The sequence below is a fragment of the Balaenoptera musculus genome, chromosome 21, assembly GCF_009873245.2.
Source record: "Balaenoptera musculus isolate JJ_BM4_2016_0621 chromosome 21, mBalMus1.pri.v3, whole genome shotgun sequence".
NCBI classification, from domain to species: Eukaryota; Metazoa; Chordata; class Mammalia; order Artiodactyla; family Balaenopteridae; genus Balaenoptera; species Balaenoptera musculus.
Window position 1 is genome coordinate 6,739,585 of NC_045805.1, and position 17,035 is coordinate 6,756,619.

General features: G+C 37.2%; 1 protein-coding gene and 1 long non-coding RNA gene across 5 annotated transcripts in view; one reads left to right on the forward strand and one right to left on the reverse strand.

Annotated features, from left to right (window-relative positions):
- The window catches only part of LOC118887735, a 159,156-nt gene that overhangs the window by 98,077 nt on the left and 44,044 nt on the right, over positions 1–17,035 (forward strand). The window lies entirely within an intron of this gene.
- Positions 1–17,035, reverse strand: part of MCPH1 (microcephalin 1) — a 299,005-nt gene that overhangs the window by 47,141 nt on the left and 234,829 nt on the right. Inside the window, exon 12 of one of the 2 annotated variants that reach the window (XM_036838453.1) lies at positions 16,678–16,797. The exons of the other annotated variant lie outside the window; for it this stretch is intronic. Coding sequence (XP_036694348.1) covers positions 16,773–16,797 — 25 coding nt within the window. The 3' untranslated portion in view covers positions 16,678–16,772. Of the gene's footprint in view, positions 1–16,677; positions 16,798–17,035 lie in introns of those variants that run through there. 2 annotated transcript variants of the gene reach the window in all.

A 17,035-nucleotide genomic window follows, 5' to 3' on the forward strand; every position in this document is an offset into this window, starting at 1 on the left:
TTGAACAAAATATTCCTTTAGAGTATTGTCCTTGTGTAGTTTTTTGTTTTGAAGGGGAGGGGTACTAGAAAAAGTTTTTACTTTATTATTTTTCTCCTTTTTATTGAGATATAATTAACATGATATATTAGTTTCAGCTGTGCAATACTGATTTGATGTATGTATAATTGTGAAATGATCACTACAGCTCTAGTTAACATCCATCACCACATGTAGTTACATAATTTTTTCTTATCATGAGAACTTTCAAGATTTATTCTCTTAGCAACTTTCCAGTATGCAATACAGTGACATTAACTGTAGTCACTATGCTGTATATCATCCCCAGTACTTAGTTATTTTACAGCTGGAATTTGTACCTTTTGACCACCTTCAACCATGTTGTCCACTACCCACCCCCACGTCTGGCAATCACCAAACTGTTCTGTATCTCTAAATTTGTTTGTTTATTGTAGAATCCATGTATAAGCAAGATAATACAGTTTTTTGGCTTTCTCTATCTGACTTATTTCCCTTAGAATCAGGCACTAAAAGTCGATCTATGTTGTCACAAATGTCAGGAATTCCTGTTTTATGGCTGAATAATATTCCAGTGTGGGTGTGGGTATGGGTGTGGATCACATTATCACATTTTCTTTATCCATCAATGGATACTTGGGTTGTTTCCATGTCTTCATTATTGTAAATAATGCTGCAGTGAACACAGAGTTGCAGATATCTTTTTGAGGTAGTGTTTTTATTTACTTCAGATAAATACCAAGAAGTAGAATTGCTGGATCCTATGATAGTTATATTTTAAATTTTTTGAGGAACCTCCATACTTTTTTCCATAGTGGCTGCACCAACTTACATTCCCACAAACAGTGCACAAGTCTTCTGCTTTCTCCACATCCTTTCTAGTAAATTGTTATCTCTTGTCTTTTTTATAATAGCCATTCTAACAGATGTGAGGTGATCTCATTGTGGTTTTGATTTTCCATTTCCCTGTTGTTTAGTGATGTTGAGCACCTTTTCATGTACCAGTTGGCTAATTGTATGTCTTCTTTAGAAAAATGTCTATTCGGATGCTCTGCCCATTTTTTAATTAGATTTTTTTAATTTTAATTTTTTGTTGTTGTTGAGTTATATGACTTCTTTGTGGTTTTGGATATTAACCCATTATCAGACATACAATTTGCAAATATTTTCTCTTATTCAGAATTTTGCCTTTTCATTTTGCTGATGGTTTCCTTTGCTGTGCAGAAATTATTTAGTTTGATGTAGTTTCACTTGGGCTTTTTGTTTGTTTGTTTTTCTTGCCTTTGCTTTTGGTGTCTTATCCAAAAAATCATCACCAAGACCAATGTCAAGGAGCTACGACCTATGTTTTCTTCTAGGAGCTTTATAGGTTCAGGCCTTACATTCAAGTCTTTAATCCATTTTTCTGTGTGTTGTAAGGTAGTGGTCCAGTTTTATTCTTTTGTATGTGGCTGTCCAGTTTTTCCAACACCATTTATTGAAAATACTGTCCTTTCCCCATTGTATATTCTTGGCTCCTTTGTTGTAAATTAATTGACCATGTACGTGAAGGTTTATTTCTGGGCTCTCTATTCTATTCTGTAGATATACGTGTCTGTTTTTATGACAGTATCATACTGTTTTGATTACTATAGCTTTGTAATATAGTTGAAGTCAGGGAGCATGAAGCCTCCACCTTTGTTCTTTCTCAAGATTGCTTTGGCTATTTGTGGTCTTTTGTGGTTTCATACAAATTTTAGAATTGTTTGTTTTACTTCTGTGTAAATGGCATTGAAATTTTGATTGGGAATGTATTGAATCTGTAGATTTCTTTCAGGTAGTATGGACATTTTAACAATATTCTCCTAACACATGAGCATGTAATATCTTTCCATTTACTTGTGTCTTGGTTAAATTTATTTCTAGATATATTATTCTTTTTGATGCAATTGTAAATGGGATTGTTGTCCTAAATTCTCTTTCTGATAGTTCACTATTAGTGTATAGAAATGCAACTGATTTTTGTACATTGATTTTATATCCTGCAACTTTACTGAAATTTGTTTATTAGTTCTAATGGTTATTTCATGAAGCCTTTAAGGTTTTCTCCATATAATATGTCATCTGCAAATAGTGACAGTTTTACTGCTTCCTGTCCCATTTAGATGCCTTTTATATCCTTTTCTTGCCTATTTGCTCTGGCAAAGATTTCTAATACCATGTTGAAGTGGTGAGAGTGGACATCATTGTGTTGTTCCTGATTGTAGAGAAAATGCTTTCAATTTTTCACCATTTAATATAATGTTAGCTGTAGGCTTGTCATATATGGCATTTATTTTGTTGAGGTAACTTGTCTCTATACCCATTTTGTTGAGAATTTTTAATATGAATGAATGTTGAATTTTTCAAATGCTTTTTCTACATCTATTGATATAATCACATGGTTTTTATCCTTTATTTTGTTAATGTTGTGCATCGCATTGATTTTATGGATTGTTGAACAATTCTTGCATCCCTGGAATAAATACCACTTGGTCATGGTATATGATCTTTTAAATGTATTGTTGAATTCAGTTTGCTATTATTTTGTTGAGGATTTTTGCATCCGTGTTCATCAGGGATATTGGTCTGTAATTTTCTTGTATTGTCCTTGTCTACTTTTGTTATGAGAATAATGCCGGCCTGTAAAATGAATTTGGAATTGTTCCTTCCTCTTGTCAGTTTTGAAAGAGTTTTGAGAAGGATTGCTATTAATTCTTAAAATATTTGATAGAATCCCCCAGTGAAGCCTTCTGGTTCTGAACTTTTGTTTGTTGGGAGGTTTTAAATTATGGATTCAGTCTCCTTACTAGTAATCAGACTGTTATCTGTTCAGTCTTGGTAGACTTGTATGTTTCTAGGAATTTATCTTTTCTTTTAGGTTGTCTAATCTGTTAGCATATAATTGTTCAGAGTAGTCTCTTATCCTTTGTATTTTGTGGTGTCAGTTGTGATGTCTCCTCTTTCATTTAAGCTTTTATTTATTTGAGTTCTTTTTTTTTCTTAGTATAGGTAAATGTCTCTTTTTTTAAAATCTTTACAGAAAACCAGCTGTTAGTTGCATTGATCCTTTCTATTGTCTTTTACATCTCTATTTCATTTATTTCTGCTCGGATTGATACTATTTTCTTCCTTCTAACATTGGGCTGTTTGTCCTCCTTTTTCTAGTTCCTTGTGGTAAAAAACTGTTTTATTTGAGATCTTTCTTGTTTCTTAATGTAGGCATTTATTACTATGAACTTTTAGAACTGCTATTGCTGCATACAATGAGTGTTGGTATGTTGTTTTTCCATTTTCATTTGTCTCGAATTATTTTTTGATTTCTCTCTGATTTCTTGTTTAATCCATTGGTTACTCACTAGCAGTTTTTTTTTTTTTTAATGTGAGTCCTTCTGTTGTAATTTAGAAAGTGTGCTTTTATTTATTTATTTATTTATTTATTTTTGGCTGTGTTGGGTCTTCGTTTCTGTGTGTGGGCTTTCTCTAGTTGCGGCAAGCGGGGGCCACTCCTCATTGTGGTGCGTGGGTCTCTCACTATCGCGGCCTCTCTTGTTGGGAGCACAGGCTCCAGATGCACAGGCTCAGCAGTTGTGGCCCATGGGCCCAGTTGCTCCACAGCATGTGGGATCCTCCCAGACCAGGGCTCGAACCTGTGTCCCCTGCACTGGCAGGCAGGCTCTCAACCGCTGCGCCACCAGGAAAGCCCTCACTAACAGTTTTTTAATCTCCATGTATTTGTGAATTTTCCAGTTTTCTTCTTATAATTGATTTCTAGTTTCTGCCATAGAGGTTGGAAAAGATGCTTGATATGATTTCGGTTTTCTTAAGACTTCTTTTTTACCATAACATGTGATCCACCGTGGAGAATTTTCTGTGTACACTTAAGAAAAATATGTTTCTGTTGCTTTTGGATGGATTTTTCTATATATGTGTGTTAAGTCCATCTGGTCTAATATGTTTAAGGCCAGAGTTTTCTTAATGATTTTCTGTCTGGATGATCTATCTATTGATGAAAGTGGGGTATTAAAGTTCACCACTATCATTGTATTGCTGTCAGTTTTACCTTTATGTCTGTTAATATTTTCTCTGTATATTTAGGTGCTCCTATATTAGATGCATGAATATTTGCAATGTTATATCCTCTTGTTGGATTGGCTACTTTATCATTATATAATAAATACTCTTTTTACAACAGATAGTCTTTGTTATAAAGTCTATTTTGGGGACTTCCCTGGTGGCACAGTGGTTAGGAATCTGCCTGCCAATGCAGGGGACATGGGTTCTATCCCTGGTCCAGGAAGGTCCCACGTGCTGTGGAGCAACTAAGCCCGTGTGCCACAACTACTGAGCCTGTGCTCTAGAGCCCATGTGCCACAACTACTGAAGCCCGTGAGCCCATGCTCTTCAACAAGAGAAGCCACCGAATGAGAAGCCCGCGCATTGCCATTAAGAGTAGCCCCCGCTCTCTGCAACTAGAGGAAGCCCGTGTGCAGCAACGAAGACCCAACGCAGCCAAAAATAAATAAATAAATAAATAAAAATTTTAATCAAATCTATTTTGTCTGATACAAGTACAGCTACCCCAGATTTCTTTGGTTTCCACTTGCATGGAATATCATTTTCCATCCCTTCACTTTCTCTGTGTGTGTATGTGTTTGTCCATCCTTACAATTAAAATGAGTCTCTTGTAGGCAGTATAAAGATGGGTCTTGGTTTTTTATTCATTCAGCCACTCTACGTTTTTTGATTGGAGAATTTAGTCTGTTTACATTTAGAATGATTATAGATAGGTATGTACTTACTGCCATCTTGTTAATTGTCACATATGTCTTTTGTAGATCCTTTCTTCTCTTGCTCTCTCCTTTTGTGATTTGAGGATGTATGTATGTATATATCTACTGTATGTTTTTCTTTTTGGTTACCATGAGGCTTACATAAAATAACTTATGTTTATAACTATATTTTAAGCTGATATCAAGTTGTTTGGAAGCATTCTAATGCTCTACATTTTTACTCCTCCCCACCACTTTTTATGTTTTTGATATCACAATCTGCATCTTTTTATATTGTGTATCCCTTGACAAATTGTAGTTATAATAGAGCTACTACTTTTGTCCTTTAATCTTCATACTAGCTTTATAGGTCATTAACCCACCACTTTTACAACATTGGATCTTCTGAATTTTACTACATTTTTACCTTTACCAGTGAGATTTATATTTTCATACGTTTTCCTGTTAGTAATTAGCACCTCTCATTTCAGCTTAAAGAAGCCCCTTTAACTTTTCTTGTAAGCCCAGTCTAGTGGTGATGAAGTCTGTTCGCTTTTGCTTGTCTGGAAAACTCTTTATCCCTCCTTCGTTTCCAAAGAATGACTTTGCTAGGTAGAGTATTTTGGGTTGGCAATTTTTTCTTTTAGCACTTTGAATATCATGCCTATTCCTTCTGGTCTTCAAAGTTTCTGCTGAGAAATCTGCTCATAGTCTTATGGGGGTTCCCTTGTATGTAACAAGTTGTTTTTCTCTTAGTTGCTTTTAAGATTCTCTCTTTGTCTTTAACTTTTGACTATTTAATTAAAATGTGTCTTGGTGGGCATCTCTTTAGGTTCATCTTATTTGGAACTCTCTAGGCTTCCTGCATCTGGATGTCTGTTTCCTTCCCCAGTTCAGAGAAGTTTTCAGCCACCTCCCTCATTCTTGAAGGAGCATCCTTTTGTAGGAGATGAATCTTATCATTCAACCCTGCCTTAGCTCTTGGTTGTAACTCAAACCTTTGTGATTGCTCAAGCAGCCTACTTTATTATTAGTGGCTCCCAGGAGTTGAGGGTGTGTTAAGACCTGTCAGTATCCCAAAGGGGAGGATCTCAGTCAGCACCAAGATTCTTGGTGATTGGAAGTCAGACCCTTAGGAAGCAGCTTTTAAAGTATGTGTATATATACCTCTTTCAAAGGGAAGACTGGGATACGGGCACCTCTGTCTGCTCCCTTTGCACTGAACCCTGGGGTGATAGTTAAGATCTGTTTCTTTGCTACTGTCTTGTTGAACTTGTGAATGCCAGCCCCACTGGCAGCCAGATCCAGGCCATCAAGGGATGTGTCCTCTGGGCAGCAGCCACAATAAATGGGCCACCAGATGTACACACAAGTTCCATTCCAGGAGAAATCAGCTGTTGCCTCTCTGGGTCTCTGGAGAGAATTATGGTAGGGCCCTGGATGTGTGTTTAATTAGGATCCTGGCCCTCAAGCCACAGCTATAAAGATAAGCTAATAGTCCTCCTTCACAGAATGCCTAGTATGTTTCTGTCTGCTTATCCCTGCACTGTGCCCTGGGGATGATGGTTGGTTTAGAACCATTTCTCCATTTGTTACAGTCCTATGGGACCAGCAAATATAACCCCACTGGCTACCAGAGCCATGTGATCAAGGGGCATCTCACTGGGTGGCCACAAAAACCGAGGCACCAGACATAAAACCCAGGGTGCTAGATGAATGCAAGAACTCTTTTTTGGGAGGTACCAATGACCTTGAATAAAGCAGAGGGAGAGCGCAGATGTAGTGCCTGCCATCCAGGGCCTCTGAAGAGAGGATTACAGCCTGCTCTAAAATGTGATTTTAATTAGAGGCCTACCCTTCCAGCCCCAGCTTTGAAGATAAGCTAACAGGCCTCTTTTGCAGAAAGACTCCATTTTTCAGTCAGCTGCCACTCTGTTGTACCCTGGGTGTAGCCAGTTAAGAGTGGTTTCTCCATTGTTACAGCCCTGGGGGACCTGTGAATGTTGCCCTGCTGGCCACCGGAAGCAGGCGATCAGGGGGCGACCCCTGGGCTGGGGCACCGGGAGTATGCAGTGCACACGCTCCATTCTGGAAGGTACCAGCAACCTGGAGTGAGGCAGAGGGAGGTCAGGGGGGGTCAGGAAGTTGGTGCCCCCCAGCCCCCAATACTCTTTGGAGAGTATTTCAGTCAGACTCTTGGATGTGAGTTAAACTGGAGGTCTGCCCTGCAGGCCATAAGCGTCCTGTAAGCAAATAGGCCTCTTTCACAGGAAGACTGGATGCTTTTCAGTCGGCTGCCTCTGCTCTGCTCTGCTCGCCGGGATCTGAGTCTTTGTGTATGAGCCTTTCAAGAAGTGTTTCTCAGACCTCTATAGCCTTGGGGGTCTTGGGGACACAAGCCCCACTGGCTTTTAAAGCTTGATGTTTGGCGGTTTTCTCTCTCAGGGGCAGGTGTTAAAAGCTGCGGTTCCGGATGTGGGGTGCAAACCTTTCACTCGTCAGGGAGAAGGGTTGTGAGTTTCCTCCCAACTGTGGGTCGCTGCACAGAGAGTGGGGTTTATGGTGAGACTGTGTCTCAGCCTGTCCTACCGATTGGATGTGTTTTTCCCCTCTCATTCACCTGGTGGGTAGGAGTCACTTATGTAGTTTCGGGGTTTCTTTCACATGAAATTGTCCCGTAGGTAGCAGTAGATTTGATGTGTCTGGTGGCAGGAAATGCGTTCGGGGTCCTTCTACATTGCTATCTTGAAGTAAAACATTTACTGTTTTTGTTTTCTTTCTAGAGGACTTTGAGGTTCACCATAAGACTGAAAGGTACAGAGATTTACCATGTGTCCCCTGAAGTACACAGCCTCCCATTATCAACATCCCGCATCAGATGGTACATTTGTTACAACCGATGAACCTATATTGACAGGTCATAATCACACAAGTCCATCGTTTACATTAGGGTTCACTCTTGGTGTTGTACTGGGTTGTCCAAAAAGTTCGGTCAGGTTTTTCCATAAGATGTTATGGAGAAACCAGAACGAACTTTTTGGCCAACTCAATACATTCTGTGGGTTTAAACAAATGTATAGTGAAATGTATTCATCAACATGGTGTCAGAGTATTTTCTCTGCTCTAACAATTCTCTGTACCCCACTTATTCACCCTTCCTCTCCCCAACTCCTGGCAACCACTAATCTTTACAAATTTTTTTTATATTTTGGAAATCACTGATCTTTTTACTATCTCCATAGTTTCGCCTTTTTCTAGAAGGTGATATACAGCTGACCCTTGGACGATGGTGGGGCTTGGGGGCAATGACCATCCCTGCAGTCAAAAATTCACGTATAACATCACAGTCAGCTCTCCATGTCTGCCATTCCACATCTGCAGATTCAAGCAACCGCAGATTGTGTAGTACTGTCATCCGTATTTAGCGAAAAAAGAAAATTTCCGTGTATAAGTGGATCCTCAGAGTTCAAACCCACATTGTGCAAGGGTCCACTCTATTGGGATCATACAGAATGTAGCCTTCTTTCACATGGAAATTAGTATTTAATGTTCCTCCCTGTCTTTTTATGGCTTGATAGCTCATTTCTTTTTAGCGCTGAATAATATTCCATTGTCTGCATTTACTGTAGTTTAGTCATTCACCTACTGAAGGACATTTTGGTTGTTTCCATATTTTGGCAAATATGAATAAAGCTGCTATAAACATCTGCATGCAGGTTTTTGTGTGGACATAATTTTCAGTTCCTTTGGGTCAACACTAAGGAGCGTAATTGCTGGTTTATGTCGTAAGAGTATATTCAGTTTTATAAGAAATGGCCAAATTGTCTTTCAAAGTGGCTGTACCGGTTTGCATTCCCACCAGCAATTAATAAGAAATGTTTGATGACTGAGACTGTCCTATTTTGCTCCTTACCTGTGCAGTCTTTCCTTGCTGAAAAGGTTCCCCCCCCCCCCAAATTGTAGGCAAATAAAATATATGTCTGAGATTAACCTATATTGGCTATCTTTTTTTTTAAATTGAAGTATATTTACAGTATTGTGCCTATCTCTGCTGTACAGCAAAGTGACTCAGTTTTACACATATATACATTCTTTTTTTTAATATTCTTTTCCATTATGGTTTATCCCAGGAGATTGGATATAGTTCCCTGTGCTTTACAGTAGGATCTTGTTGTTTATCCATCCTATATATACTAGTTGCATCTGCTAATCCCAAACTCCCACTCCATCCCTCCCTCTCCTCCCCCCACGCCGGCAACCACAAGTCTGTTCTCTATGTCTGTGATTCTGTTTCTGTTTCGTAGATAGGTTCATCTGTGCCATATTCTAGATTCCACATATAAGTGATATATGGTACTTGTCTTTCTCATTCTGACATACTTCCCTTAGTATGATAATCTCTAGTTGCATCCACATTGCTGTAAATGGCATTATTTCATTATTTTTATGGCTGAGTACTATTCCATTGTATATATGTACCACATCTTCTTTATCCATTCATCTGTCGATGGACATTTAGGCTGCTTCCATGTCTTGGCTATTGTAAATAGTGCTGCTATGAATATAGGGTTGCATGCATCTTTCTGAATTATAGTTTTGTCCAGGTATATGCCCAGGAGTGGGATTGCTATATCTTATGGTAATGCTATTTTTAGTTTTCTGAGGAACCTTCACACTGTTTTCCACAGTGGCTGCACCACCTTACATTCCCACCAACAGTGGAGGAGGGTTCCCTTTTCTCCACACATTCTCCAGTGGCTATCTTTTATTTTTTCTTAAGGATAGAGGTTTGTGTGGCACATGCTTATATTCTATTCTCTACTGTTATTATACTTTTGATTTTGATTTTTGGTGTCAGCCTATTTTTGCTGAATTATGTCTACTCATTTCTAATATAATATTAGATCAACTTTCTCTGGTTTTCTATCAGTTGTTTATTATCAATATCATAAAAGTTTTCAAAATACTTCAAATTTGAAAAATTAGAGTTGTGTATATGTGTGTGTGTGTTTCCCTTTTCAAGTCTAGTATTATTTTTATTACTTTCTTTTTTCCTACTTGATTAAGCTTTCAGAGAGTTACTTATTTTAACAGCATTCTCAGTGATCTTTTGATGAATAGACAATTTCATTTCCTTATTTTAATCTTTTCCAGTTTTTTTTGATATATAATTGACATACCTCGCTGTGTAAATTTAAGATTTACAGCATAATGGTTTACTTACATGTATTGTGAAATGATTACTGCAATAAGTTTAGGTAGCATCCATCATCACATATAGATACAATAAAGAGAGAAAGCAAAAAAGAAAATTTCCTTGTGATTTACTCTCTTAACTTTCATATGTATCATACAGCAGTGTGAGCTGTAGTCAGCGTGTTGTACATTATATTTGTAGTCCTATTTCTCTTATAACTGGAAGTTTCTACCTTTTGACCACCTTCCTCCAATCTTCCCATGCCCCCACCCCCAACCTCTAGAAACTGCAAACTAGGTCTTTTGCTTTGAGTTTTTTTTTTTCTTTCTGATTCCACATATAAGTGAGATCATACAGTATCCATCTTCCTCTGTCTGACTTATTTCACAAAGCATAATGCTCAAGTTCCATCCATACTGTCACAAATGGAAGGATATCCTAGTTTTTCACAGTTGAACAATATTCCATTGTATATATATGTATCACATGTTCTTTATTCATTCATCAATGGACACTTAGGTTGTTTCCATATCTTGGCTGCAGTGAACATGGGGTGAGATACCTCTTTGAGATAATGATTTCATTTTCTTTGGATGTATACCCAGAAATGGGATTACTGGGTCATGTGGCAATTTTATTTTTAATTTTTTGAGGATCCTCTATGCAGTTATCCATAGTGGTTGTACCAGTTTACAATCCCACCAACAATGCACAAGGGTTCTCTTTTCTCCACATCCTCATCTATCAATACATCTATTATCTCTTATCTTTTTATGACAACCATTCTAACAGGTGTGAGGCGATATCTCATTGTGGTTTTGATTTTCATTTCCCTAATGACTAGTGATGTTGAGCACCTTTTCATTGTACCTGTTGGTCAGTTATATGTTGTCTTTGTAAAAATGTGTATTCAGATCATCAGCCCATTTTTAAATTGGATTATTCATCTTTTTGCTTTGAGTCATATGAATTCATTATATATTTTTGATATTATCTTAAATATATGGTTTGTAAGCAATTTTTCCCATTCCATAGACTGTCTTTTCACTTTGTTGATTGTTTTCCTGTGCAGAAGCTTTTTAGTTTGATGTAGTCCCACTTGTTAATTTTTTATTTCGTTGCTTGTGCTTTAGGTGTCATATCCAAGAAATCATTGCCAAGACTCATATCAAGGAGCTTTTTTTCCCCTATGTTTTCTTCTAGGAGTTTCGTGGTTTCAAGTCTTACATTCAAGTCTTTAACCCATTTAGAGTTAATTTTTGAGTGGTGTTAAGATAGAGGTCAAATTTCATTGTTTTACATGTGAATATCCAGTTATCCCAGGACCATTTATTGGAGACTGTCTTTTCTCCATTGAGTATTCTTGGTTCCTTTGTCAAATATCAGTTGACCATATATGCTTGGATTTATTTCTGGGCTCCTGATTCTGTTTCATTGATCTATTTGTTTTTATACCAGTACCATACTGTTCTATAGTATAGCTTGAAATTGGGAAGTGTGATGCCTCCTGCTTTGCTGTTCTTTAACAAGACTGCTTTGGTTATTTGGCATCTTTTGTGGTTTCATACAGCCTTCAGGATTGTTTTTCTACTTCTGTAAAAAAAAAAAAAAGACATTGGAAGTTTGATAGGGATTGCACTGAATATATAGATGGCTTTTGGTGATATTGACATTTTAATATTACTAATTCTTCCAATCCAGGAACACAGGACACCTGTCGATTTATTTGTCTTTAATTTTTTTTTTTTTTTAAATTTATTTATTTATTTTTGGCTGTGTTGGGTCTTAGTTTCTGCGCGAGGGCTTTCTCTAGTTGCGGCAAGCGGGGGCCACTCTTCATCGCGGTGCGTGGGCCTCTCACTATCGCGGCCTCTCTTGTTGGGAGCACAGGCTCCAGACACGCAGGCTCAGTAGTTGTGGCTCATGGGCCTAGTTGCTCCGCGGCATGTGGGATCTTCCCAGACCAGGGCTCGAACCCGTGTCCCCTGCACTGGCAGGCAGACTCTCAACCACTGTGCCACCAGGGAAGCCCTGTCTTTAATTTTTAAACATCAATGGCTTGTAGTTTTCAGAGTAGAGATCTTTCAACTTTTTGGTTAAGTTTATTCCTAAGAATTTTATTGTTTTGATGCCATTGTAAATGGGATCGTTTTCTTGATTTTTTTAAAATTAATTTATTTATTTTTGGCTGCGTTGAGTCTTCATTGCTGTGGGCGGGCTTTCTCTAGTTGCGGCCAGTGGGCGCTGCTCTTTGTTGCGGTGCGTGTGCTTATCATTGTGGTGGCTTCTCTCGTTGTGGAGCACAGGCTCTAGGTGTGTAGGCTTCTGTAGTTGTGGCACGCAGCCTCAGTAGTTGTGGTGCACGGGCTTAGTTGCTCCGTGGCATGTGGGATCTTCCCAGACCAGGCCTTGAACCCTGTCCCCTGCATTGGCAGGTGGATTCTTAACCACTGTGCCACCAGGGAAGCCCTCTTGATTTCTTTTTCAGATAATTTGTTGTTAGTGTACAGAATCACTACTGACTTTTGTATGTTAATTTTGTATCCTCCAATTTTAATGAATTTGTTGTTTAGATATAACAGTTTTTGGGTGGAGTCTTCAGGATTTTCTACATATAAAATTATACCATCTGCAAATAGAGACTATTTTATTCTTCCTTTCCAATTCTAATGCCTTTTATTTCTTTTCTTGCCTGATTGACCTGGCAGGCACTTCCAGTATTATGTTAAACAGGGTGGTGAGAGTGGGCACCCTTGTCTTGTTCCTGATCTTAGAGGAAAAGCTTTCAACGTTTCACCATTGAGCGGTATTAACTGTGAGCTTGTTATATATGTTGTTTATTATGTTGAGGTATGTTCCTTCTGTACCTAATTTGTTGGAGTTTTTTTAAACCATAAAGAGATGTTGAATTTTGTCAAATGCTTTTTCTGTGTCAACTGCAATGATCATATGATTTTTTTCTTTCATTCTGTCAACATGATATATCACACTGATTTGTTTATGTTGAAACATCCTTACACATGAGGGATAAAGCCCACTTGGTGATGGTAAATGATCCTTTTAATGTGCTAATGAATTCAGTTTGCAGAACTTTTGCATCTATATTCATGAGGGATATTAGCCTATGGTTTTCTTTTCTGGTAGTGTCCTTACCTGGTTTTAGTATCAGGCTAGTGCTGGCTTCATAAAATGAGTTTAAAGGATTTCCTCCTCTTTGATGTTTTGAAAGAGTTTGAGAAAGATTGATGTTAATTCTTCAAATGTTTGTAAAATTCACCAGTGAAGCCATCTGGTCCTGGACTTTTCTTTGTTGGGACATTTTTGATTACTGATTCAATCTCCTTACTAATAATTGGTCTATTCAGACTTTCTATTTCTTCCCACTTCAGTCTTGGTGGTTTGTATGTTTCTAAGAATTTTTCCATTTCTTCTAAGTTGTCCGGTTTGTTGGTGTATAGTTGTCCATAGTAGCCTATTATGATCTTTGTAATTTTGTGGTATCATTTGTAATGTCTATTTTTCATTTATAAGTTATTGATTTGGCTCCTCTCTCTTTTTCCTTTGGTTAGTCTACCTAAAGACTTGTCAATTTTGTTTATCTTTTCAAAGAACCAATTCTTATCTTGGTTATTCTTTTCTGTTGTTTTCCTGTTCTCTGTTTCATTTATATCTGCTCTAATCTTTATTATTTCTTTCCTTCTGCTAACTATGGTCTCAGTTTGTTGTTCTTTTTCTTGTTGCTTAAGGCATAGAGTTACATTGTTTATTTGGGATATTTCTTCTTAATGTAGGCATTTATTGCTATAAACTTCCTTCTTAGAACAGCTTTTGCTGCATCCCATAAGTTTTGGTATGTTATGTTTACATTTTTGTTTGTCTCAAGATACTTTATTTCTCCTTTAATTTCTTCTCTGATTCATTGATTGTTCAGAAGAGTATTGTTTACTCTCCATGTATTTGTAAAATGTTCACTTTTCCTCTTATTGATTTCTAGTTTTATACCATTTTGGTCAGAGAAGATACTTGACTAATTTCAATCTTCTTGAATTTGCTAAGACTTGTTTTGTGACCTAATACATGGCCTGTTCTAGAAAATGTTTCATGTGCATGTCAGAAGAACATGTATTCTGCTGTTGTCAGATAGAATGTTCAGTATATGTCTATTACCTTCATAAGTGTTGCTTAAGTCTGCTGTTTTCTTACTGATTCTCTGTCTGGATACTCTATCCATTGTAAAGAATGGGATATTAAAGTCCCCAACCATTATTATATTGCTGTTTATTTCTCCTTTTGGCTATGTTAGTTTTTGCTTTATGTATTTAGGTGCTCTGATGTTGGATGCATTAATACTTAAAATTGTTATATCTTCCTGATATATTGGCTCCTTTATCATTATATACTGACTTTATTTGGCTTTTTTTACCATTTTAAATTTAAAGTCTATTTTATCTGGCATAAGTATAGTTACCTCTGCTTTTGTTTGGTTACCATGTGCTTGAAATATCTTTTCCCAGCCCTTTGTTCTCAGTTTATGTATGTCTTAACACTAAAGTGAATTTCTTGTAGGCAGCGTATTGTTGGATCTTGTTCTTTTTATCCTTCCAGCTATTTTATATCTTTGGTTGGAAAATATAATCTGTTTATATTTAAAGTAACTACTGATACCTAAAGACTTACTCTTGCCATTTTGGTCTTCTTTTCTGGTTGTTTTGTAGACCCATTCTTCCTTGAATCCTATCCTGCTGTCTTTTTGTGTGTGTTTTGATGTCTTGTGGTATCACTATGCTTTGTCTTCTTTATTATGTTTTTCCATAATTACTACAGGTTTTTCCCTTATGGTGACCATGAGGCTTACATAAAATATCTTAAAATTATAACACCCTATTTTAAACTAATAACAGCTTAACCTAAATAGAGTTCTTATGCTTTACATTTTTACCTTTCCCCACCTCACATTTTAGGTTATTGATGATTCAATTTATGTATTTTTATATTGTATAACTAATAACAGATTATTGTATTATGGTTATTTTTGCTACATTTTTTTAAAACCTAAAGTGGAGTTTTAAGTGAATTACACACCACCATTATCATATTACAGAATCTTTGACTATATAACATTACTGGTGAGTTTCACACTGCCTTCTTATGTTTTTATGATGTTAATTAGCTTGATTAGGCTTTCAGAAATTTACCTATTTTATCAGTGTTTCCAAAGAATCACCTTTTGTTGGATGAATTCTTTCATTTCTTTATTTTTATTTTGTTAATTTCTATTAGCTTTATTATTTCCTTCCTGTCACTTCTTTAATTTACTATATAGTTCTTTTCCCAACCTCTTTTGTTGAATATTTAGCTAATTAGTTTGTAGTGAGTTTTTTCTTTACTAATGTAAGCAATTAGAGCTATATATTTCCCTCTAAATCTTGCTTTAGCTGAAGCAAGGAGTTTTTACTTCAGGTCTAAATATTATCTTATTTATTTCCATTATGCTTTCTTTTCTGTATCAATTATTTATAAGTATGTTTTTGAACTTATAAGTACAGTTTTTATACTCATGTCATTGCTTTTCTAATTTTAGTTCATAAAACATGGTATGAAAGGAATGATTTTTTTTCTCCTTGATTGGAACTCCAAGCCAGATAGTTTAGCTTGTCAACTAGTATAGAATTTTTTCCTAGTCTCCTTCACTGAGTGTGTACTGGACAGAATTTCAGTTTTACCTGGAGGGTCTCCACTCCAATACCACTCACTAACACAGGCCCATAACCTCATCTGCTGACCCTGTTTTCCGCTATACACAAGCCCCTGCTTCCCAGAGCCCACTCCCCCCCCCCCCCCCCCCCCCCCCCCCCCGGTTCCCGGGCAGCAGCCTTCAGCCCTCAGACTCAGGTGGTTCTCAGGTTATGGCTCCTTTCTGATTCCCACCCACTTGGAATTTCCTTTCTTTTTTAGGGGTTCTGCAATACATTTATAAAGAAGTTTGTAATATTTTTCTTTAGTTTTCTAGATATGTTGCAGCAGAAGTGTTTTTAGGTTATTAAGCCTATTCTATTTCTTCCCCAATATTTTGGAAGTCAAAAACTTGGCCATTATCTGTTTTCCTTGCATTCTTCCTAAATAAAGCCTATTCTCCTCAATATGATTCTCTTTAACTAAGGGAAAGGTTATGTGTAAGGAAGTAATGACGAGAACACAAAAATGTTTATGATCATTTTTTCACTGTATCTGCAATTAAGTCACCACTTGTTACATGAAATAAAATAGTGGCTTTAAATATAAACACAGAAGGAGAGATAAGCTTGCTATTTATTTTAGTTATCAACCTACATTGATCCTCTATACAATACAGAATGACACATTTTGTAAAATAGAGCTATTTCATGGAGAGGTGGATATGTACACATTTTGCTTTAGTTTCATGCTTTGGATCTAATTTTTTAATGCTTCACAGTAAATACCCTTGTTTTCCTTTCCTTCCCAAAGATCAGCGTAGAATATTGGTTTCACCCTCACTGGCCTGACCACATCCAGGAGCACTGGATGTTATTGCATTCCCTTTAAAGAGCAGAGCTGAGAGATTTCAAACTTTAGGTTTAACTAGTCACTCCTCCCAGGGGTCCTGATTTGTTCCTCTGAAGTGGCTCAGGAGTCGGCATTGCTGGTGACCCTGGGCCAGAAGGTCCCTCTCAGTGCTCTGAGAAACTCTGCCAGTGGTTTATTCTCAGACACCTCATCAATTTGTTCTGATTTTTGTTTCCTCATGATTAATGCAAACCAGCTCCTGTGTTTCTGTTAGAACAAGAATAGTCATAGGTTACATTTTCATAGTGCCTGGTGGCTTATGAAGACCTTTCACACCTTCTTCTGATCCTTACAAAGACCCCTGTATTATTATGACATGTGCAGTAAGTGCAGAATCATCACCGCTTTACACATAACTTCCCTGACTCCCAGGATTCTTAAGTCAACCTGCCCTGGTTCTACCAAGTGGTAGGTGAAGACTAGAACCCAGTTTTACCAAGAGGTT